We start from the raw sequence: 25602 nt of genomic DNA, 5'->3' as shown, positions 1-25602 counted from the left end.
CCCCCTTCATTCTTCCCCTCCTGCTATCTTCTTCTTCCTCTTTTTTTTTAAACATATAATGTATTATTTGTTTCAGAGGTACAGATCTGTGATTCAACAGTCTTGCACAATTCACAGCGCTCACCAAAGGACATACCCTCCCCAGTGTCTGTCACCCAGCCATCCCATCCCTCCCACCCCCCACCACTCCAGCAACCCTCAGTTTGTTTCCTGAGATTAAGAATTCCTCATATCAGTGAGGTCATATGATACATGTTTTTCTCTGATTGAGTTATTTTGCTCAGCATAATACCCTCCAGTTCCATCCACGTCATTGCAAATGGCGAGATCTCATTCCTTTTGATGGCTGCATAATATTCCATTGTATATATATACACCACATCTTCTTTATCCATTCATCTGTCGTTGGACATCTTGGCTCCTTCCACAGTTTGGCTATTGTGAACACTGCTGCTATAAACATCGGGGTGCACGTACCCCTTCAGATCCCTACATTTGTATCTTTGGTGTAAATACCCAGTAGTGCAATTGCTGGGTCGTATGGTAGCTCTATATTCAACTTTTTGAGGAACCTCCATACTGTTTTCCAGAGTGGCTGCACCAGCTTGCATTCCCACCAAGAGTGTAGGAGGGTTCCCCTTTCTCTGCATCCCCGCCAACATCTGTCGTTTCCTGACTTGTTAGTTTTAGCCATTCTGACGGGTATGAGGTGATAGCTCATTGAGGTTTTGATATGGATTTCCCTGATGCCGAGCAATGTTGAGCACTTTTTCATGTGTCTGTTGGCCGTTTGGATGTCTTCTTTGGAAAAATATCTGTTCATGTCTTCTGCCCATTTCTTGATTGGATCATTTGTTCTTTGGGTGTTGAGTTTGATGAGTTCTTTATAGATTTTGGATACTAGCCCTTTATCTGATATGTCATTTGCAAATATCTTCTCCCATTCTGTTGGTTGTCTTTTGGTTTTGTTGACTGTTTCCTTTGCTGTGCAAAAGCTTTTTATCTTGATGAAGTCCCAATAGTTCATTTTGCCCTTGCTTCCCTTGCCTTTGGTGATGTTTCTAGGAAGAAGTTGCTGCGGCTGAGGTTGAAGCGGTTGCTGCCTGTGTTCTCCTTTAGGATTTTGATGGATTCCTGTCTCACATTTAGGTCTTACAACCATTCTGAGTCTACTTTGTGTGTGGTGTAAGGAAATGGTCCAGTTTCATTCTTCTGCATGTGGCTGTCCAATTTTCTCAACACCATTTGTTGAAGAGACTGTCTTTTTTCCACTGGACATTCTTTCCTGCTTTGTCGAAGATGAGTGACCATAGAGTTGAGGGTCCATTTCTGGGCTCTCTATTCTGTTCCATTGATCTATGTGTCTGTTTTTGTGCCAGTACCATACTGTCTTGATGATGACAGCTTTGTAATAGACCTTGAGGTCCAGAATTGTGATGCCGCCAGCTTTGCTTTTCTTTTTCAACATTCCTCTGGCTATTTGGGGTCTTTTCTGGTTCCATATAAATTTTAGGATGATTTGTTCCATTTCTTTGAAAAAAGTGGATGGTATTTTGATGGGGATTGCATTGAATGTGTAGATTGCTCTAGGTAACATTGACATCTTCACAATATTTGTTCTTCCAATCCATGAGCATGGAACGTTTTTCCATTTCTTTGTGTCTTCCTCAATTTCCTTCATGAGTATTTTATAGTTTTCTGAGTACAGACCCTTTGCCTCTTTGGTTAGATTTATTCCTAGGTATCATATGGTTTTGGGTGCAATTGTAAATGGGATCAACTCCTTAATTTCTCTTTCTTCTGTCTTGTTGTTGGTGTATAGGAATGCCACTGATTTCTGTGCATTGATTTTATATCCTGCCACTTTACTGAATTCCTGTATGAGTTCCAGAAGTTTTGGGGTGGAGTCTTTTGGGTTTTCCACATAAAGTATCATATCATCTGCAAAGAGTGAGAGTTTGACTTCTTCTTTGCCAATTTGGTTGCCTTTTATTTCTTTTTGTTGTCTGATTGCTGTGGCTAGGACTTCTAATACTATGTTGTATAGCAGTGGTGATAGTGGACATCCCTGTCGTGTTCCTGACCTTAGGGGGAAAGCTCTCAGTTTTTCCCATTGAGAATGATATTTGCTGTGGGTTTTTTAAGATGGCTTTTGTGATATTGAGGTATGTACCCTCTATCCCTATACTCTGAAGAGTTTTGATCAAGAAAGGATGCTGTACTTTGTCAAATGCTTTTTCTGCATCTATTGAGAAGATCATATTGTTCTTGTTCTTTCTTTTGTTAATGTATTGTATCACCTTGATTGATTTGCGGATGTTGAACCAACCTTGCAGCCCAGGGATAAATCCCACTTGGTTGTGGTGAATACTCCTTTTAATGTTCTGTTGGATCCTATTGGCTAGTATTTTGGTGAGAATTTTTGCATCCGTATTCATCAAGGATATTGGTCTGTAATTCTCCTTTTTGATGGGGTCTTTGTCTGGATTTGGGATCAAGGTAATGCTGGCCTCATAAAATGAGTTTGGAAGTTTTCCTTCCATTTCTATTTTTTGGAACAGTTTCAGAAGAATAGGTTTCTTCTTGAAATGTTTGGTAGAATTCCCCTGGGAAGCCATCTGGCCCTGGGCTTTTGTTTGTTGGGAGATTTTTGATGACTCCTTCAATCCTTAGTGGTTATAGGTCTGTTCAGGTTTTCTATTTCTTCCTGGTTCAGTTTTGGTAGTTGACACATCTCTAGAAATGCATCCATTTCTTCCAGGTTATCTAATTTGCTGGCATAGAGTTGCTCATAATATGTTCTTATAATTGTTTGTATTTCTTTGGTGCTGGTTGTGATCTCTCCTCTTTCATTCATGATTTTGTTGATTTAGGTCATTTCTCTTTTCTTTGTGATAAGTCTGGCCAGGGGTTTATCAATCTTGTTAATTCTTTCAGAGAACCAGCTCCTCATTTCGTTGACCTGTTCTACTGTTCTTTTGGTTTCTATTTCATTGATTTCTGCTCTGATCTTTATTATTTCTCTTCTCCTGCTGGGTTTAGGCTTTATTTACTGTTCTTTCTCCAGCTCCTTTAGGTGTAGGGTTAGGTTGTGTACTTGAGAGCTTTCTTGTTTCTTGAGAAAGGCTTGTATTGCTATATACTTTCCTCTTAGGACTGCCTTTGCTGCATCCCAAAGATTTTGAACAGTTGTGTTTTCATTTTCATTTGTTTCCATGAATTTTTTTAATCCTTCTTTAATTTCCTGGTTGACCCATTCATTCTTTAGTAGGGTGCTCCTTAGCCTCCATGTATTTGAGTTATTTCCAACTTTCCTCTTGTGATTGAGTTCTAGTTTCAAAGCATTGTGGTCTGAAAATATGCAGGGAATGATCCCAATCTTTGGTACTGGTTGAGACCTGATTTGTGACCTAGGATGTGATCGATTCTGGAGAATGTTCCATGGGCACTAGAGAAGAATGTGTATTCTGTTGCTTTGGGATGGAATGTTCTGAATATATCTGTGAAGTCCATTTGGTCCAGTGTGTCATTTAAAGTTTTTATTTCCTTGTTGATCTTTTGCTTAGATGATCTGTCCATTTCAGTGAGGGGGGTGTCAAAGTCCCCCATTATTGTATTGTTGTCTATGTGTTTCTTTGCTTTTGTTATTAATTGGCTGCTCCCATGTTAGGGGCATAGATATTTACAATTGTTAGATTTTCTTGTTGGATAGACCCTTTAAATAGGATATAGTGTCCTTCCTCATCTCTTATTACAGTCTTTGGTTTAAAATCTAATTTGTCTGATATAAGGATTGCCACTCCAGCTTTCTTTTGGTGTCCATTAGCATGGTAAATGGTTTTCCACCCCCCTCACTTTCAATCTGGGGGTGTCTTTGGGTCTAAAATGAGTCTCTTGCAGACAGCATATTGATGGGTCTTATTTTTTAATCCAATCTGATAGCCTGTGTCTTTTGATTGGGGCATTTAGCCCATTTACATTCAGGGTAACTATTGAAAGATAGGAATTTAGTGCCATTGTATTGCCTGTAAGGTGACTGTTACTGTATATTGTCTGTGTTCCTTTCTGGTCTATGTTGCTTTTAGGCTCTCTCTTTGCTTAGGGGACCTCTTTCAATATTTGTTGTAGGGCTGGTTTCGTGTTTGCAAATTCCTTTAGTTTTTGTTTGTCATGGAAGTTTTTAATCTCTCCTTCTATGTTCAATGACAGCCTAGCTGGATATAGTATTCTTGGCTGCATATTTTTCTCATTTAGTGCTCTGAATATATCATGGCAGTCCTTTCTGGCCTGCCAGGTCTCTGTGGATAGGTCTGTTGTCAATCTAATGTTTCTACCATTGTAGGTTACAGACCTCTTGTCCCGAGCTGCTTTCAGAATTTTCCCCTTGTCTCTGAGACTCGTAAGTTTTACTATTAGATGTCGGGGTGTTGACCTATTTTTATTGATTTTGAGGGGGGTTCTCTGTGCCTCCTGGATTTTGATGCCTGTTTCCTTCCCCAAATTAGGGAAGTTCTCTGCTATCATTTGTTCCAATATACCTTCTGCCCCTCTCTCTCTTTCTTCTTCTGGGATCCCAATTATTCTGATGTTGTTTTGTCTTATGGTATTGCTTATCTCTCGAATTCTGCCCTCACGATCCAGTAGTTGTTTATCCCTCTTTTTCTCAGCTTCTTTATTTTCCATCATTTGGTCTTCTATATTGCTAGTTCTCTCTTCTGCCTCATTTATCCTAGCAGTTAGTGACCCCATTTTTGATTGCACCTCATTAATAGCCTTTTTTATTTTGACTTAGTTAGATTTTAGTTCTTTTATTTCTCCAGAAAGGGTTTCTGTAATAACTTCCATGCTTTTTTCAAGCACAGCTAGTATCTTTAAAATCATCATTCTGAACTCTAGTTCCAACATCGTACTAATGTCCATATTGATTAGGTCCCTGGCAGTCGGTACTGCCTCTTGTTCTTTTTGTTGAGGTGATTTTTTCCGTCTTGTCATTTTGTCCAGAGGAGAATGGATGAATGAGAGAACAAAATGCTAACAGGGTAACAACGTCCCCAGAAAATATACTCTAAACAAATCAGAAAAGACCTGAAACGAGGGGAAAAGAAAGGGAAAGAAAGAAAAAAAAAGAAAAAGAAAAACAAAACAAAACAAAACAAAAAAAAACAGAATATGATCAAATATGATTAGGCTGGTGCATAGATCAGTGCCACACACTAGATTTTGGGTGTATTTTGGTCTCTTAGAAGAAAGTGCCTCCCAAAATTTTAAAGAAAGAAAAACTTATATATGTACAAAAATAAGGGTTAATATGATGAAGGGATGGAATATGACTGTAAAGATGAAAATTATAAAGGATTTTATAAAAGGAATTGATAAGATAAGAAGTTGTTTGAAAAAAGAAGAGGATTTAAAAGAAAAAAATTTTAAAAAAGGGAGAGAATATGATCAGGCAGGAGACTAGAAGAAAGGCATACACTAGAGATTTAGGGTATATTTTGATCTGTTAGAAGAAACTGTATCTCAAAATTTTAAAGAGAGAACAACTTATATATGTATGCCAAAAATAAGGGTAACTACTATGGATGGATAGAATATGACTCTAAAAATGAAAAATAAAAATGTTTTTTAAAAAAGGGATTGATAAGATGTTGGTTGAAAAAGGGAAAAAGAAAAATTCAAAAAAAAAAAAAGTTAAAAAAAAATTAACTTTGAAAGACTAAAGAATCATGGTAAAAAAGCCATGAATTCTATGTGCAGTATTCCCCTAGCGCTGGAGTTCCGCCGTTCTCACTGATCGGTAAACCTGGTCTTGGCTGGCTGTTCTCGCTGATCTTCTGGGGGAGGGGCCTGTTGCCGTGGTTCCCAAATGTCTTTGCCGGAGGCGGAATTGCCCCGCCCTTGCCGGTCCGGGCTAAGTCATCTGCTCGGGTTTGCTCTCCGGAGCTTTTGTTCCCTGCAAGCTTTCCGTACAGCTTTGGAGGTCGAGAGTGAAAATGGCGGCCTCCCAGTCTCCGCCCTGGAGGAGCCGAGAACTCGGGGTCCCGCTCCTCAGTGCGCCCCCAGAGAAAAGCCGTCAGTCACTCCCGTCTCCCCGGTCTCCGGCCGCACTCCGCGCTCACCCGGCCTGTGACCGCGCCTTTCTATCTGGCACCCGACCCCGGGTGGAGTCTCCAAACCCAGCAGATCCCCGCGGTGCGCTCCCGCCGCTCCTCCCGGGGGAAGAAGGTGAGTCTCCCCGGATCTGCCGCTTGTTGGGTCCCTGCTGGAGGAGCAGTGGCCCGACTGTGCCGCGGATCACGGTTTATGACAACCCCGAGCTGAGAGCCCGCGCCTGGGCTCCGTCTCTGCAGCCGGCTTCCCCGCTCCGATCCCTGGGAGCTCTGCCGCACTCAGGCACCCCCGGTCTTCCTGTGACCCCGAGGGTCCTGAGACCACACTGTCCTGCGAGGGTTCCACCCCCCCACTTCGCCACCAGAGTGACGTCCCTCAGCGGAGCAGACTTCTACAAGTTCCGATTTTGTGCTCCGCGGCTCTATCACTTGCCAGAAGCGGCCGACGGAGGCCCCTCCCCCGCCGTCTATCCTCCCGAATATCGCCTCGGATTCACTTCTCCGCGCGTCCTACCTTCCAGAAAGTGGTCGCTTTTCTGTTCAGAGAGTTGTTGCTATTCTTTTCTTCGATCTCCTGTTGAGTTTGTAGGTGTTCAGAATGGTTTGATCCCTATCCAGCTGAATTCCTGAGACCAGACGAAATCCAGGTCTCCTGGAAAAGTTTCTGAGATTCTAACACCTTCAGATGCTGCCTTTCCTAGAAGTATCCATATCCTCTCTTTAAGAGAAGGCTCAAAAACTCTTAGAATCACAATAACTTAACTCAAGGCATTTGCTTTCTCTTGGGAGGTATGTTCTAAACAGGGTGCTTGTGTATGTTTTGGGTAGGGATGCATTTTTTTCGGCACCTCACAAAACTCACCAAATACTCAGTTATTTAATCTGCCTTTTTTATACACTTATGATAAAGCCATCATGGTACCTCACTTCAGTTAGCCTCCATTGTCCCCCATTGGCCCAGAAGAGTGCTGACATCAGGAATAATGGTCTATGTGTCTTCATCAGATTTTTGGGAAAAGTTCAATACCATGCTATGTTCCTTATTGCCTTTAGGGGATGCCTATTAATTTTCCCTTCATCTCCTGTTAGAAGAAGAATAGATACCAAATGCTTTGAGCAGTGCACACCCAAGAGGAATACTTACTCTTGATAATTGCTCTTTGTTCTTTCAATTGTGGCCCTGATTCTATTTGCCATGGAGTGGATTGCTGAAGATCTTCTATAACCCCCCCCCAAAAAAAACCAACAGAATGTCATATTCCCTTGGTTTAGTCAAACTCCCACACATGATCCCAGTTTTCCCCAGGGCAAAGTAACTTCAGTGTGCAGAATAGCATTGATTTCCTACACTGAGGTCACTTTCCTAATTTGTTCCAGCTCACAAATACTGTTTTTCAATTTTCCATATATGTTAACATGTTGTTTGTATTTTAATGTTCATTAAAATTTTTGGACTTCAGATCATACCTAAAGGTATTAAAATAAGTTGTGTTCTTGTCTGAATTAAGGGTGACGTTTTTCTCTTTTCAGTTCCTCCCAAATTTGTGGTTCAGCCACGGGACCAGGACGGGATTTATGGCAAGGCTGTCATCCTCAATTGCTCAGCGGAGGGCTATCCTGTACCCACCATAGTGTGGAAGTTCTCTAAAGGTATGACGTTACTTGATTTGCTTGTTGCCTGCCAAACATGGTAGAATCTAAAGAATTAGAGGAGCATTTTGCATCCTTCCAGACATGCTTCTGGCAAGTAGATATGTTCCCACCTCCACCAAGTCTGTCTTCTCACATTTACCTCTCTGGTCCACCTGAGTGTTTTTAATTTGAACCAGGAGTGTCTGGTCTTGTATAGCATGCCCTGGGAAAGATCATGAATGGGGCAGGGGATTCATTGGAAGTTATTTCAGCCCTGGGGAAAGCTCTGCATTGCCTACCTGTGTGGTGTAACCATGATCTGCTTGGGGAACACTGCACACCCCTCCATGTGCAGACACAAGAACGAATTGTCAGAATTGTCCATTGTTTGAAAAGAATCCCCAGGATTTATACATATGACATTAAGTGGGTGTAGACGGTTAAAAATAAAATTGATGGATTTATTTAACTAGTTATCTTAGAATATACAAATTCCATATCATTTGCCTGGTATGCTTTTTTTTTTTTTTTTTTGGTATGCTCTTTTAAAAACACACACATCCATGTCCTATGTTGAGCATCCAGTGTTCTTTGTTGGAATATGTGTGTCTAATCATGCTTTCTCTTCAAAGGCAAAGCATCTTCGCCAGTTTTAAGGTAAGACTGTAAACATTACAGGAATAGAAACATGTAACATGCAGACTAATGGGGAACATTCTAGACACCATAGAGATCATTTATATCCATCTTACAGTCTTCTCCAGGGAAGGGTGCTTAACTGTGCTCACCAACATATTGGAGTTCTCTTTCTTTTCTCATTCACTCATCTTCACTCAGTAATTTATCAAACGGTTGAAGGCCAAACGCACACGGGTGGGATAAACAAATAAATCATGGTCTCTTTTCCTAACAATCTAAGACCTACTATGTGTGTTTAATTGTTCTGAGTGTATTATTTATTTGTTTGGTTTATTATGGTTTGTATTCCAGATGTTGCTTTTTAAAGTAACATGTTGCATTTTCTTATTATGGAAATATCAGTGCAACAGAAGCAGAACAAATGGGTCTTACTTACCACCTCCTTCCAGGGGGAAAGAGAAGAGGGAGGGAAGAGTGTGCTAGAAACCACTTCATTGCAGGAGGGAATCAATTAAATTTTTAAGAATTCCTTGAGGCTCCTCCCCTATAGCCTGCCACATACATTGTCCCTGTGAAAGCATTTTATTCAAAAACCTAAGCCTGTTATTCAGAATATCTGCCCACGTGACCTTTTATTTTAGGCCATATTTGAAGCCTCATGTTGCATTACATGAAAACAAACAGCATGCATTTAACTTAGTTTATATACATGTTCATATATGATATTATGAACATTTCCCACAACACTTACCTTCTTCAAAATTATACCTAATGTTTGCCATTGTGCAAGGCTCCCTCTTTCTCCTTGAGATTGTTTTCAGTGTATCACTACTATAAACTCCACCGGATGAACATCCTTGGATGTGTAGGTGATGTGTGTCTGTGTGATTGTTTTCTTTAGGGAAATCCTTAGAAGTAAAGTAGCATGACCACATTTAAGGCTTTTGGTCTGTACTGGCCCAGGGTCCTTTGGAAAATATTGCAGCAGTTTGCACACTCACCAGCAGGGTGAGGCTCTGTGTGTCCCTGCATCCTCGCCAATTCGAAAGGATCTTTTTATTCTTAAACTTTATAATGTGATGGTTGAAATGGCTTTCTGTTTTAATTTGTATATTTGGATTACTAATGATGTTACAACATTTTTTCCTCTGTTTACTGACCACTTCTGCTTCCCTTTTGGGAAATTTCTTATTCATGTTACTTACATGCTTCTCTCCATATTTTATTTATTTGTAAGAGTGTTTCTCATAGATGAAATAGTGCTTCCTCTGTCATGGATCTGATAGACATTTTATTCCTTCCCATCATTCATGTGCGAATTAAGTTTCAGTAGCCTTTTTTATTTTTAAATTTTATGTGCAATATGAAATCATCAAAGAAACACATAGAAATTGCAACAAAAAATTTTTTATGAAGTTAAATTCCCCCCAAATAGCATCATTCAAAGATAAAGATAACTACTCTGTGTTTTTGGCTAGCCTATCAGACCTGTCCCCTAGCAAATATATATATCCGTGGATATGCATATAATTTTGCAGGCTTTTTTAATTGATCATATGATTCTTCCTAACTTATAATCTCCTTTCTTCAGTTATCAATATGCTGTGAATTTCTTTCCATGTCAATAAACATGGGTGATCACTATGACTTTTTAATACCTGTGCAGTATTCACATTAATACTTCCATAAGTCCCTCTAGCTATCTCTTTGACTTTGCTAGGATTAGGGTCAGTGACTTAAAGCCACAGGGGTTTACTCTTTCTCCTATGCGGAGTCTGGACAGATAGTTCAGGACCAGTTTGTTTTTTCCTCTAGGGTATCAGGGACCCAAACTGCTTGTACCTCTGTTCTGCCCCGTTGGCAAGCAGCTCCCATCACTGAGCTCCACGGCCACTTCCACCTTTTCCACTGAAGGGAGAGAGCTGCCACCCGACCTGAGTCATCCCCCTGCAGGGACCTCTCCAGAATGTCCATAAATCAGTTCTGCTGGTCCGCCTTTGGGGCCAGCCCCTCCCCCGCCTCTTCTCTGGTGGCTCAGTTGCATCGCTGGTCCCACCCCAATCTCATTTTTATGGTCGAACTGATTCCAAAACAATGAAACTACAAACCACGTGTGTCTTAATTCTCTCCGTGGGTTCTGTGTGCTCAGCCCTGGTGGTCTGGCGTGTGACAGTCCGGAATGCAGCCTCATCGGGCACAGAGTGCTGTCTTGGTCAAACCCAGAGCCGTGGGCACCGCTGTAACTCCAGCCACTGCTGGCCCCGGGAGCGTGGGCAGCCCCGGTCCTGGCTCCCCACCCCCACCGCCCCTCCCTTCCTTTTACCTTGAGTAGAGATTTCTCTAATAAATCTGGTAATAAGCGTCAAAACAAACCAACAAAAAACCCCTTAGGGGTCTGCAAGATGCTTTGTAACGACGCACGTGGCCGCCATGCCTACAGCTTGGGCTACTTCATGAAGTAAGAGGGGAGGATGGACCCTTGGCAGCTAGGTGCGTCCAGCGCTCTTGCTGCATAGTGTATGTTAGCATTCTTCTGAGTTTTCACTCTCCTAAAAATGTCACAGTGACTATCTCATCGATCCTTGTACGTGTCCATTTTTTCCAGGGATAAATTTCTATGAGTAGAATGGCTGGCTCAGAGTAAGCAATTTCTATCACTTTCAAGACACCTTGGCCACTGGCCAGAATTGTATTCCTGCACACAACCTTCCACAGTTTACATCATTGCCGGTTTCCTACAACGAAAGTAATACCGGTGTTATGCTTATTTTTATTATTTTTTTAAATAAGAGGTCTGCTTATTTTTAAAGATTTGAGAGAGAGAGCGCGCATATGAGTTGGGATAGGGACAGAGGAAGAGGGAGAGAGAATCCTAAGCAGACTCCCTGCTGAGCATGGATCCTGGTGCGGGGCCTGATCCCAGGACCCTGAGATCATGTCCTGAGCCTAAATCCACAGTTGGCAGCTTAACTGACTGAGCCACCGAGGTGCCCCAATGCTATTTTTAAATATCTTCCGATGGAAAAGGGGGAGATTGTATATTATCATTTTAATTATACAAGTGATAAAGGTATTTCTTAAGAAAAATTTAGCCTTGCTTATGGAATGTGTTCCCAGTAATCAAATATTCACTGAGAGCATCAGGGCGCCTTCCTTATGTGTGACCAAAAGAGATGTAAACACAATGGACTTGGGTTGTTCCTCTGAGAGCTGCAACAGTTTAATCCTGAGGCTGCAGAATTCCAGAGTCAGTGCAGTGGCCTGAGGACGTCGGGTGCAGGAAGGAAACAGTCTTTGTGGGAAGATAACGTTCTTACAGTTTTGACATTGGGTATGGATGCACCAAGTCTAAAACATCCAATTCTGTCTCCTGATTGTTTTGTCCTTTTACACAGACAAACAAAGCCTCTTGTCTGAAGAGATTTTTTTAAATCAGGGCTGAATACCATAGTGGGCCTCATCTGTGTTCCCAGAAATGTATGGTGGCGGGAACAGGTTTCAGCCACTGTCCTGGGGACCATCCCCTTGTTAGCCGCTCGGGCCCAAGGAGGGGCTGCTCCGGTAAGAACCAGCCAGTGCTCTGGCGTGTGGCCCGCTGGGGCATCCTTCACTCTCTGGCTGCTCAGGGACAGGGGTACTTCTGACTCCAGGGAAGCTTCCTTATGGAAACTTTCAAGGGCAACGGTCAGAGATGTCTTGGTGTGTGGGGGTCGGAGAGGAGTGGGGAGTAGTTTGCATTTCAGATAAGGTTGTCAGGGAAGGCCCGAGAGCAGGTAATGTTAGCGAAGCCTGAAAGAAATGGGAGACGAGCCTTGTGCACGTCTGCAGGGGAAGCGCCGAAGGTCAAGGGGCCAGCTGGTGCCAAAGTCAGGGGCAGAAGTGTGTTTGAGCCTGGAATATTCCAGAAACACTGAGGAAGACCCTGAAGCTGGGGCAGAGTGAAAGGAGATCCAAGAGGCCACAGGGGGTCAGCTCTCCCATCAGTCATTGCAAGGATGTGGTGATGCCAAAGTGGGAGTGAGTGGGGGTCACAGTAGTGACAGTGACACTCTCCCCTTTCTTCCACTGCCATGCTGACCCCTGAACCAGGAGGCTGTTGGAGCAATCCAGCAGGCGCAGTGCATCGGCCCTGTGTGTGGAGGCCGGACCTGCGGCTGGAGCCTGTTAGCGGCCCCCAAGCCATGACATGGCTTGGATCAGGGTGACAGCCCCGCAGGAGGGGAAGCAGTTCAGAATCCGCTAGGCTGATGGGCTGGCTGTGGGTGTGAGCAAAGGGGAGGCGTCTTTGACAAGAGATGGAGCACTCCCACTCCCGGAGGGCAAATTGGGCTGCGGTCAGCTCAGGAGTGCCGGCCTCTCAGTAGACACAGCCCTCAGTCCCCAGGATAAGCAATGAGGAACTTTCCAGGCATACTTTTTTTTTTTTTTTTTTTGATAAATGCTTTCCGCACTGTCAGAGCTCATACCTTCCACCTTCTGGCCTGCTGCCATACACCCCACTTTAGATTTGCCTCCGTTCTGTGACATTGACCCTGTGCTACCACCGGTCCTAAGCCATTGGTTTCCAGCGAGAACTGTTCCAAGCTCTGCTCCATCGCAATGGCGTGTCTGTTCCTTTTTCACACACAAAGCCGGTTTGGCTGGTAGGAGGCGGGTGGCTCATGTTATTTCCAGGGAGGCGACAGGGGCTGCCTGACTTCCTGGTAGAATCATTTTGCTGCATGTAACCAAAAAGCTGACTTCGGAGTCCAGCAAATGTATGGTCTGTGCCTTCAGGTCATTCATCTGGGGTCCCGTTGTCCCTCAGCTGTGGTGTGCTAGTTAATATGTGGATTCTAAGCATCTTTAATTTAAGAAAACAATGCCTAAATTACACCTGTAAATATTTGTTCTCTTCCCTGCTTTTCATTTTCTGCAGGGTCCCCCTTGTGGCATCACAGGGCTCCCTTCACCTACCCACTACAGGAGCTGTTTTCTCTCGGAGTTTTTAGCCGTTGACTCAAATATGATATTTTAATGTTTATTTTCTATGCCTTTTACCTGAGCCAAGTCTGTTCTTTGCATTCTCTCCAATTTTTCCTTCACGTTTGTGATTTCATTTTTCCTCCTCCCTTCGCCATTCCCGCTGCTTCATATTTCACTCTTGCTTGAGCTCTGGCTTCCTAGACAAGTGGCTGTTTTGTTCACAGCTTTCATCTAACTCACGGCAACGTGTTTCTGGTGTGATCCCATTACCTGATTGCTTTTTCTGCTTCTATCATAGCATCTTTGCTAGATGCTGGCTTCTTTTTGAGAACTCCCATTTGAGAAAATTCGTATCCCCACAAAGAGATTGCTTTGTCCACGTATCTGGTTCCTCGCCGAATCCTCCCTGTCTGATTCTAAGGGCCACAGCAGGTGTAGGGAAAGCTCCAGCCCCCCCCCCCAGCCTGGGCACACTGCGGTCCCAGGTGCCAATAGGGCCCCTCGGATGTGCCCCCACTCTGACAACACATCCCGTCCTGATGCTTGCTCAGATTCGCAGCCACGGTCCTCTGTCCTTGTCTTTCTGCACGCACCTCTGCTCAAGGTACACTTCTAGTTTGCCGCTTACCTCCTTTGTGGTTGAGGTATTCCATCCCTCTTTCTCCTATTTGTACTTGTATGGTTGGTTTCCAGGAAGAGAGGAAATGCTGGTTTTATGCTGCCATCTTTAAACCTTAAACCCCATTTTTTATACACTAAGCTGTATTAAATTTGGGCTTTCTTTCAGAAAAATAAGTGAGGTGGGAATCTAGGAGAAGTAGTTAAGAACTCCTCTGTTAAGAGAGTCAGCTGAGTTCAGACACTAGACACAACACTGTCTGACTATGTTACTATGGGAAAATTACTTAACCTGTGTGAACCACAGCTTCCTCATGTGTCTGGCGGATAAAATGAGGGGATGCATGTAATGATTTAGTAAGATGATTCATAGAAAGCATTTATCCTGGTGCCTGGCACATAGCAATTAGTCAAGAACACCAGCAGTCATCATCAACAGCTCACATGGGTACCAGGGGTCCTAAAACCATGTATTGGATAGCGCAACTTTTCCCCCACTAACATGAACTACTTTATAATCTACAAAAAAGAAAATGTGTCCACTGAAGTCTGTTTTAGATCCTTTCTTTTACTCCGATCTGGCATTGGGACCATGCATATTAGAGGGTTCTCTCTTCCAAATATATTTTAGTATCTAGTACAATGATACTCTTTACTTGTTTTCTAAAAATGTCCTGTATTTTTTTCTTTTTTTCCTCTTTTTTATTTAAATTCAATTAGCCAACATATAGTACGTCATTGGTTTTTGATGTAGAGGTCGGTGATTCATTAGTTGCTTATAACACCCAGTGCTCGTCACATCCTGTGCCCTCCTCAATACCCATCCCCCAGTTACCCCATCCCCCCACCCACCTAAAAATGTCCTGTCTTTCTCACGTGGAGTTTTGTTTGTTTATTTCTTCTAGATGAATGTCAGAATAATTTTATCAAATTCTAGAAAAATTTATTCTGAAAACTTTGGGAGATTGTAATAAATTTAAAGGTTAACATGGAGAACAGGGACCTCATTAAAATATTGAGCTTTCCCAGCCAATATCATGGACACTCTATTTATTCAAATCTTTTTTTTTAAGATTTTATTTATTTATTTGAGAGAGAGAGAGATAGTAAAAGGGAGCAAAAGCGGGGGTGGGGGGTAGAGAGAGAAGCAGGCTCCCCGCAGAGCAGGGAGCCTGATGCAGGGCTCAATCCCAGAACCCTGGGATCATGACCTGAGCTGAAGGCAGACGCTTCATCAACTGAGCCACCCAGGTGCCCTATTTAAATCTTTTTAAAATGTCCATTATAATTTAATTGCTTTCTTTCTGTGTACCTGAGGCAGTATTTGTAAACTTCTGCCTGCAAGTGTGTTTGGTCCTCTTCAGTTTTCTGGGTGGAAAGGCGGCCCATCGATAACCAGGCTTTGTTGGCCCTCTGAGGTCACCTGTGTCTCTCCCCCCAGTGAGGGAGAGGTTGCCCTTAATTTGGGAGAGTTCCTGTGTTCTTCTGCTCTCTAGGACCCACAGTGGCCTGCAGTTGGTGTGGGGCCCTCCTTGTCCTGCCTGTTTCTCTCAGATTGCCTTTCTCCCAGCCTCTGCCTGTATCCTTCCCTCCTCAGCAGAGCCTTCGCTCCCCCAGCTCCGGTTTTCCTAAGAGGTGTCCGAGCATCTGCTGCTGTTTAGTGCAAGGTGGTTTTGCTTGTGTTCAGGCATCTCCCACGGTCCCCAGAAAGCCATTCACGGTGGTCATTTTTGCATCCACAGGTGCAGTCTGTCAGAGGTCCTGGATGTCCCTTACCACCGAGGTCCCAGAGGTGTCCAAGTGTTGCTTGGCATCAGCCCCTACTACCCAAACCCTCTTCGCTTATTGTCGACTTGGTATAGGGGACAACAGGGACTTGACTCTTTTGTTTAGAAATCTATAGAAATAGAAGCAGACACTTGCAACAGTTCCCTGGATGTTTCCATGCATCATGCTCAATGTCAGACTGAGACACAAACACTGTGCTCAGTACCTGGTCCAACTGCTCAGGTAACCCCTTGGGAGCCTCCTCCTACTTCAGGGGCTTGCCCTAGAATGCCTCACCTTGGTCCTGCTCACCCCTTCTCTCCCAAGGTCAAGGTGACATCCCAGGGCCATCCACAGTCCCCAAGACCTGTGTTTTGGAATGACAGGAAGAACATGCAGCATGGGACAAGCCCTCAGGTACTCCTGGGCTCACCACTTACCCTGTTCTCTGTGTGGGCAGAGTTCCCTGAGTCTCTAACCCCATGGTTCAACCTCTTCTGAGCCATCAGTTTGCTGGACCTACAGCGAACCTCCTAGGTCTTTCTAGCAACACTTGCTTCAAGCTCATACACTGGGCTCATCGAGGCTGTTGGGCCCAATTGTTATCCAGTGTCCCTGTCCCCACTAGCACAAGAATCTGGAATTAATACAGGGAAAGAGCTCAAAGAATCTAAAAAAGGAGAAGACAACACCTCTCTGTGACATAGTGGTGAAAATAAACCCAACTTCAAAGTGGAATGTGGCTCCCTGTGTACAACAAAAACAGTCCACTTATATGGTCCCCACATGGGGACAATGGGTCTCACAAACATCATGAGTTCTTGGAAAAGGATTGTGAGCAGAACAGTAGGGGATGGATACTCAACATATTGTTTTATTTTCTTCCTTTGATGGTAGAATAAAACTCAGCGTGGGTGAAAATCTTCTGCCTTCCTCTGGGCTAAAATAAGTGGAGTTTAGTGGCCCTGAGAGGTGCTCCAAGATACTCCCCCACCCCTACCCAAAGAAGCTGCAATTTCCCTGAGCCTTGATAGGGTCACCAGGACCATAGGCCCCAGGCCCATCTTTCCCTCCCTGCCCTTCTTTTTCTCCACTCCTCCATCTGCCCTTTCCCTCGTTGTTCTTATAGACAGAGGCAGCCACCCTGAGGGCAAATGTTTGGGGATCTCTTGCTCCAGGGAAGAGGTGGCTGAAGGCCCTGTGTGGTGGATGCAGCTGCAGGGGCTCCTGACAGCCCACAATCCCAACGCAAAATGATGGTGGCATCAGCGTAATGGAGTCACTTAAACTCCCTGATGACTTGTGTCAGTTCATGGTTCTATTTTCTGATGAGTGAGTGAGGGGCCAGTGTTCCACCTTAATGATAAAAAGGAATCCTTGCCAATTAGGTATAAAGTCATGCAGTTGGCGTGCTGAGCTAGTGAACTACCAAATGGTAGCTAGTACCGGGCAGGCATGAAGCTAGTCGACCTAAGTGAGGTGGTTTTCCCTGGGGTGGGGTCTTCAGGACAGACATAAAGGAATGAAGGGAAGGAAACTGAATTGCACAGTGAGCATAATTATATGCAGATCTACAAAATAAGTAACTTTGATGCTGTCCCAGTTAAGGTGTGGTGTTTTATGAAAAAAAGACTTAATACCGGGAATTAGATGCATGCAAAATCTTGGGAAGGGTGGGAGAAACCCAGCTACCTCTCAGGAGCTCGAGAAACACGGGAATTGTAAGAAGCTCCTCCCGTCTGTGGCTACAGCCGCCCCTGGCTCCAGAGCAGTGATGTGTTCTCCCGGAAGTGACGTTCTCCCGGAAGTGACGTTCTTCAGGAAGGGACGTTCTCCCGGAAGTGACATTCATCATCTGCCTCTTCCCCAGCTTGTTGCTTCTGAAGGAGAATGGTGGTTTTTCCTTCCCTGAACCCTCCAAACTGTATTCAAGTGCCTCTCACTGGTAAAATATAAACCAGGGCCTGGTGACAATTCAGAAGGAAATGGGTTTTCTCAAGCTTCCAATCCCTGTAATTTAGGGAAGAGATCAGAAGAGTCCCAGGAGGCTGAGGATGGACACAGAATATCCGAACCAAGCATGTGGACAAGTGTCACATGCACGTGCTGTACAGCCTGGAAGCTTCTCCCTTTGGACCTGGACCTGGACCAGGGCCTCCGGACCCTGCCTCTGTGCACTTCTGGGCTCTTCTCCAGAACGAGACACCAGAAGTCAGCACGTGGTCACTGAGCAATGGTTCCTTTTGCAGCTGCTCACCCTGGAGCAGGTGCCTCGCTGCCGCTCCTGTTGCTACTTGCTCTCCCCCTCCCATATCTGCTTCTGTTTTTCTAGCTACTCACTCCCTGCAACCCACCAACTCTTCCAGGACAAGGAAAACCACCTCCCTGAGCAAGCAAAACAAACTCATTCCTCAGGGAAATACCTGCTCCTTAAGGATAAAAGGGACTGTGTTTTCGATTCCTTGGTGGGGAGAGGGATGTGCTCTCAGCCTTATCATTTGGGTGCAGCCCAGGGAGCATAGAGAGAGATCTCCTTTCCACTGTTCTGTTTGACTTCAAACCAACGTTATTCCAGCCTGCTAGGGAGACTCTGCATGTGGTCATTGGCCCACTTTTTCAGTTCTTATGTAGGCGTTTACGCTCACATCCACACAGTCTTGCTGCCTTTGGTGAACAACAATCTGCCAAGCATAGAAGAAATGCGTTGTTCTTCCTGTTGCATGTCCAATGAAATTAAGTGCAGAGAAAATAAGCCATTTGCTCAGGGGCACAGTTCGTAAGTTTCCAATTCTTCTGACTCAGCCAAGTGCTCTCACTACAGACCAGTAATGACTCGAGAGTGGAAGAAAAGATGAATCAATCACCATCTTCACTGCTGCCTTCCAAGTGGATTCTCTTGGTGACCCTTGGCTGTTCTCTTCCCCCTGTGCCCACTCCCTCAGTCTTTGGAAACACTGCCAAACATATCTTTCCATAAATAAGAAAGGTCACACAGCATTAACACACCCAGTAATTCAGTATGTGCCTTACATAATGCTTTAACATTTTCTTTTCGTGTAATAGAGCATTAAAGTTGTCCCCACTTGACCCCAGCTGGCCACAGAAAATCGACAGCTTTTTAATTAATGACTTCTGGCTGCTGTAGTGTATCCTCTAGCTAATTACCCAGAGTGCTTACCTCATGGCAACAAGATTACAGAATTTTGAATATTGTTGCCACTGTGTTAAATTTTGCTCTTTACAATAATGATGAACCTTAAGTGGATGACTGATAATTGTATCAAACTGTGACGAAGTCTACTTCCCTTAAATTAAACAAATACTAATCCTTGGGACTGCTGTTCTTATGGTAGATGAATTGGTTCACTATTACTCTGTTTAGCAACTATGATTAGATTTATAAATTGTGTGACCCTTCAAGTTAGGTTCATTTCCTCATGAAAAAAACATTTAATGTTTTTTCAAATGCGTTTATGCTTTATTTCTGTCTTTGTTCAGACCTTTTAGTAATGAAGAGGCTTCTCTCAATCTAGATAGGAATTAATAGCTAATCCTTTTCTGCTATTTAATTGAGACAGCTTAGCAACATAGTTAAATTCTCTGTTGTAATTCTTTGGTATCCATGTGTCAAATATTACAAGTATTTTTCTGGTGAAAAGTCTTTAAGAAAAGGAAGACATACATGTTTTTGACATGAAATATCCTATAACTGGCTCATACTGTATCAGCATTTCATTAGATTTTTTAGTGTTTTGTACACAGTTTTACATAATTTACAAATCCCATTGCATCTTCAGATTTCCTGGTTTTCTGCCATGTGGATATACTCTTTAAATCCTACATTTGGCTGAATTTTTAGGTTGTGTGCTTTGGACTAGATCTGGCTCCTTTCTTGCAGTTAACTTTGAGAAGGGCATCAATAGCCTTTACAGGTTTTCAAAATGTGGACCAAATTTAAGCACTTAAATAAAAATTAAAGGCTTTTGCTTTGATTTTAAGTCCTAATAATATCCCCTTATCCTTATCCTAAAGAACATGTGATCCATAAAAAGGAATTTTACTATTTATAAAACCAAATTTTTAAAACATACAGTCAACTTTTATAGGAGAAAAGGCATATGATCATTTCAATAGTTGCTAATGAAAAGTAGTTGCTAATATTTGACATCCAATCCTGATTTTTAAAAAGAAAAAGAACAAAAATAAATTTGTGCAAAATAGGGATACAGAAATGCTTAAGACCCAAAGTGCTTTGGCAAATGAAGAAGAAAAAGACAGAAAGTCCAATAGATACATAGGCCAAAGTTATGGATGGACTGTTCACCAAAAAAATATTTGCAAATTGCCAATACGTTCATGAAAAGATGCTCAAAAACAAAGAAAAATACAAAAAATAGTCAAAATGTGCAAATTAAAATAATGAGATCTAGATTTTATTGATGAAGATCAAAAAGATCAATCATGTACATGTGTGAGGAAGAAATGAACCCTCAGCCAGCACTGATGGAAATGAAATTGATGTGTCCTTCAGTAAGCATGTTAGCCATGTATTTCAACACTAAATGTGCAGATTTCCACTCCAAGCATTAACCTGAGAGATCACCTTCCACTCTGTTATTGGATTGATTGATAAATGGAGAGGCTCCTTGCAACATGGTCCTCATTCTTGTGGAGTAAGAAAGATAGACAGTCAACTAATCATAAAATAATTATAAGCAGAAATCTTTTAAAAAGCAATATTGTGGGCTCACTATATGCTATACCATAGTTTAAGAACTTCAATGCCTGCACCACCTTATGAAGGAGATTCTGTATTATTTCCACTTTTACAGGTGAGAACACTGAGGAAGCAAAAGTTTACCTCATTACCTAGTTTCTCAGTGTATGGGTGATCTGTTGCTCTGTAACAAATTATCCCCCAAATTAGTGGCTTGAAATAATGCATACTTATTCTCTCCTTGTGTCCATGGGTCTGGAATCCAGGTATGGCTTAGCTGAGTCCTCTGTTTCAAGGTCTCTCCCAGCACTGCAATTAAGGTGTTGGTCAGGGATGCAGTCATGTCAAGGTTCAACCTGGGAAGAGTCTCCTCTTCCAAGCCCACTGTTGTGTGGCAGGATTCAGGTCCTCACAGACTACTGGTTGGAGGACACCCTCACGGGAGCCTCTCCATAGGGCAGCTCACATTCCCCACAGTGAGGCCACTAGCCTCAGAGAAGGATTGAAGGAGAGGCCACAGTCTTTTCTGACCCTAGCTATGTGCGGGATCTGCCACCCCAGTGGGTGCTCAGTACTTGAGCAATAAATCCCATTGAGGTAAAAACAGAGCACACTTTTATTTGGGCTTATAAAATATTAGGAAGAGAAATTATGGGATTGGGGTCTTAAGAAAAAGAGGACATTTACTTTTTTACTGTTTGAATTTTTGACCAAAAATTCTCAGATCCCTAATCTGGGATTCTCAAATTTTGCACCATAATAGGTAAGCTGATAGCTTTCATTAAATATTTTTCAAAACCAATCACTCACTTACTGGCATGTTCATAATTCATCAAACATTTGTTAAAATCTTCTGGGAATTTCATGTGAATTAAGTTTTAAAGGATCCATATTACACATATTTCTGAGTTTAAGCATTTTCTACATTTTGACAACTTCTCTATTCCCAAAGAGTGAACAGATTTAGGGATAAGTTTGGTTTCGTTCATTCTGTCTCCCTTTAGAAAATAGTCAATAGCTGATATGTGGAAAGCAATGTGTTGCAAAAGCTTTTATTTATTTGAGAGAGAGAGAAAGCATGAGCGGAGAGAGGGGGGTAGAGGGAGAGGGAGAAGCAAACTCCCCACTGAGTGGGGGGCCCGACATGGGGCTCGATTCCAGGACCCTGAGATCATGACCTGAGCCGAAGACAGACGCTTAACCGACTGAGCCACCCAGGCACCCCAATGTGTTGCAATTATAAAAGCAAAACACTATTATGTCTTTAAAACTTTTCACCCCTGATCTTGAATTCTTTATGAATAAGATAAATTTAAATTTTTTTCTACTTAAAATGTTATGATATTTAATACATCAGATATGTGACACAAAACTAATCCAAATGTGTATTATTTGTATATGTTCCACCTTCCAACTTTACAATTATCTTATAGCAGTGTACTTTCTTCCATTCCTTTAAACCAGATGTCAGCCAGATGTGGGGCACGAGTCAAATCCTGCCCACAAGCAGTCTTTCTAAATAGATGTTACTGGAGCCCAATCATGCTGCTTTGTTTGTACATTTTCTATGGCCACTCTTGTGCCCCAGTGACAGAAGTACATAGTGGTAACAGTGTGGCCTGCAAAGCCTAAAATATTTACTATTTGGCCTTTTATGGAAAAAGATTTCCCCCTACTATCTGAAAATATTGAGAATTTTTATCCATGAGCATGGTGTCATGCTCCATTTATTTTGGTCTTCATTAATTGTTAGCAAGAACTTTTGTAGTCCTCAATGGGCCAGTCATGCACATATCTTTTCAAATGAATTCCTAAACATTTCATGTTTTGATGCAAATATATTGTTTTTTAATTTCAATTTCCAGGGGCGCCTGGGTGGCTCAGTCATTAAGCATCTGCCTTCGGCTCGGGTCATGATCCCAGGCTCCTGGGATCGAGCCCCACATCGGGCTCCCTGTTCAGCAGGAAGCCTGCTTCTCCCTCTCCCACTGCCCCTGCTTGTGTCCCCGCTCTTGCTGTGTCTTTCTCTGTCAAATAAATAAATAAAATCTTTAAAAAAAAATTCAATTTCCAATTGTTTGTAACTAATATATGTATAAATAAAATTAATTTTGAATTGTTTATATTGATATATCCCATGACTTTGCTAAGCTCACTATGATTCTAGCAATATTTTGGAGGTTCTTTTTGATTATGTATGATTTAGTTATGAGTTTTCTGTAGAAACCTTTTATCAGGTAAGTTCATTCTCTTCCTAGTTTGCTATGAGATTTTATCAGGATGTTGAATTCTGTAAAAAAAAAAAAAAAAAATGTATCTATTCAATTGTCATATTGTATTTCTTTTTTTGGTCTGTTGATATAGTGAGTTTCATTGACTAGTTTCTGAATTTAAACCAACCTTGCATTCCTGGGGTAAATCTCATTTGGCCGTGATGCATTGTTGTGTGCATGTTGATACACCCGATTTGGTAATGTTAAGGATTTATATCTGTGTTCATTATGAATATTGGCCTGTAGTTCTCTTTTCTCATAAGGTTTTCATCTGACTTTAATATCAAGATAATGCTGTCCTCATAAAATCAATTGTAAAGTGATTTTGTATTTTCTGTAAGAGTTTGTGTAAAATTGATTTTATTCTTCTTTAAGTATTAGGTAATATTTACTGGTGAGTCTGGTGTTATTCATGGAAGGTTTCTTCATTGTTTTTTTTTTTTATTTAATTTTATTATGTTATGTAGTCACCATACAATACCTCATTAGTTTTTTGATGTGTGTGATGTGGTGAAGGTTTTTAACTATAAATTAATTTGTAGATATAGGACTATTAACTTCATCCACTTTTTCTTGAGTGATCTTTGATAGTTTTGTTTTTCAAGAAATGTATCTATTCAATTTAAGTTGTCAAATTCATTGGCACGAAGTTATTCCTGATATGATGCTATCATCCTTTCAGTCCAAGTAGGGGCTGTAGTGATGGCCACTTTCATTATGGTTATTTGTAACTTGTATCTTCTCTCTTCTTCATCAATCCAGTGAGTGGCTCACTTGCTGTATTGTTTTTTTCTTTTTTTTCAAAGAACTGGCTTTTGGTTTTTATTTTCTCTATCGTTTTTCTGTTTTGTATTTCACTGATTTCAGTTTTCCTCTTTATTATTTTCTTCCTTTTCCTTACTTTGGGTTTTCCTTACCCTTCTTGGAATAGCTTCTTCCAAGTGGATGCTTAGATATCTGATTTGTGATCTCCTTCCTTTTTCTAATACAATAATTAAATGCTACAAACTTCCATCTAATTACGGCTTTTAGCTGCATCCCCAAAATATTGTTATGGAGTTTTTATATCCTTGTTCAACTCAAAATATATGTATCTTTCTAATTACTCCGGTCATTTCTTCTTTGACTCATGAGTTATTGAGAAATGTGTTGTTTAATTTTCAAATATTTGGGTGTTTTTCCAGACATATTTGTGTTACTGGTTTCAATTTTAGTTTTGCTGTGGAAATAGAACATAACGTGTATTATTTTTATTTCATAATGTCTACTGACATTTGTATTATGACTAATAATATCATCTTTTTTGACAAGTGTCAAATGTGCCCTCAAAACCAGTATGTCTTCTGCTATTGTGGGGTGCAGAGTTCTGTAAATGTCAGTTAAATCAAATTGATTAATAGTGGTATTCAAGTCTTCTGCATTTGAAATCTTATTTCTCCTGCCCCTTTTTTTCTTTTCTTTTGAGACTCTAATTCTCAATGTTAGAACATTTTATATAGTTTCAGAACTCCAGGACAATCCATTTTGCATTTGTCACTCTTTTATGCTTTTTCTTTAAATTTGGATATTTTCCATTGACCTAGCTTCAAATTCACCATTTTTTTCCTCTGCTGTGTCTAACCTGGTGACTAGCTTATTTAAGGATTTCTTCATACTAATATTGTGGTTCTCTCTTTTTTTTTTATCATTCTGTCTCTTATATATATAGCTTAACAGTTTTAGGATTCTTTCTGAACCTCCCACCTATTTATGGATATTAATCGCAATTATTATAAAGGCCCTGTCTGAGAGAGCTCCAAGCCAAATTCTGTTGATACTTTTTTCTCTGGACCATTTTTCTTGCTTTTTTGTGTGTCTCAATATTTTATTGAATTCTGGCCCTGGGTGTGTAAAAGAAAAGTAGAGATTGTGGTAGGTCTAACTTATTTCCAGTTCTTCACTTCTCGTCCTCTTTTATGCCGAGGTCCTTGGCCTCCCATCCTGTGCCAAAGGTGCAACTCTTTATATACCCACATCTCCTTGCAGGGCTTTTAACTCTGCAACTGAGTTTACCTAGTCACCTATGACTTCAGCTTTCTGAATTACTCAAAGAGAAGAATGATTTTGTGGATTAACAGCCTCTCTTTTTTGTTGTTAGAATGAAAGGGACATTCTTTTGTGTCTTCCTCCATCCTTAGCCATAGCAGAACTCTATTTTTTTAAATTTTATTTTATTATGTTATGTTAATCACCATAAATTACATCATTAGCTTTTGATGTAGTGTTCCATGATTCATTGTTTGCGTATAACACCCAGTGCTCCATGCAGAACGTGCCCTCTTTAATACCCATCACCAGGCTAACCCGTCCCCCCACCCCCCTCCCCTGGAACTCTATTTTTTTTTAATTCAAGTTTTCATATTCCCTCTGTAGCAGTTCTGTTTTGATAAAAACCACCTGTTGTAGGGATTCTGCTTGTCCTTCTTATTCAGTGTGAAATGTCCCCTTGACATACTATTAATTTCCCTTGTCCCTTTGGTGGGGCTGATACCTGGTATAGAAGTGAAGGAAGGGAAGGCACAGCCACCGTCTCTGTCACTGTGAGCTGAGAGGGACCAACACGTAAGTGATCAGTTTGGCATAGAGACAGCAGGAGGAAGTCTCCCTTCTCCTGCCTCTGGATGTAAAGTCTGAAGTTTCCTGCATGAGGAGTATGGTGACAGTGCACATGCTCAGCTCCCGTGCAGGATCTGGGGCCATGGAGACCAGCAGGCCCTCTCTAGAGCACACACTTGGCTCATGCTGTGAGCTTTCTCCAGGAAGATGGAATTGGCCCTCACCCCTGAGCCCTCTCCCTAAGTCCTCAGACTCCAGTCACAAAATAGAGATGCTCTTTCAGCCC

The 25602-nt window shown here is 42.0% G+C and overlaps 1 protein-coding gene across 3 annotated transcripts in view; it reads left to right on the top strand.

Moving 5' to 3' along the window:
- The window catches only part of DSCAM (DS cell adhesion molecule), a 791005-nt gene that overhangs the window by 540646 nt on the left and 224757 nt on the right, over positions 1-25602 (top strand). For all 3 annotated transcript variants that reach the window (XM_032392604.1, XM_032392602.1, XM_032392603.1), the window contains one exon: positions 7641-7760. In XM_032392604.1, coding sequence (XP_032248495.1) covers positions 7641-7760 — 120 coding nt within the window. The remainder of the gene's footprint in view (positions 1-7640; positions 7761-25602) is intronic.

This window comes from Phoca vitulina, unplaced genomic scaffold (assembly GCF_004348235.1).
Source record: "Phoca vitulina isolate PV1807 unplaced genomic scaffold, GSC_HSeal_1.0 scaffold68, whole genome shotgun sequence".
Taxonomy (NCBI): Eukaryota; Metazoa; Chordata; class Mammalia; order Carnivora; family Phocidae; genus Phoca; species Phoca vitulina.
This window is presented reverse-complemented; position numbering and strand designations above follow the sequence as displayed.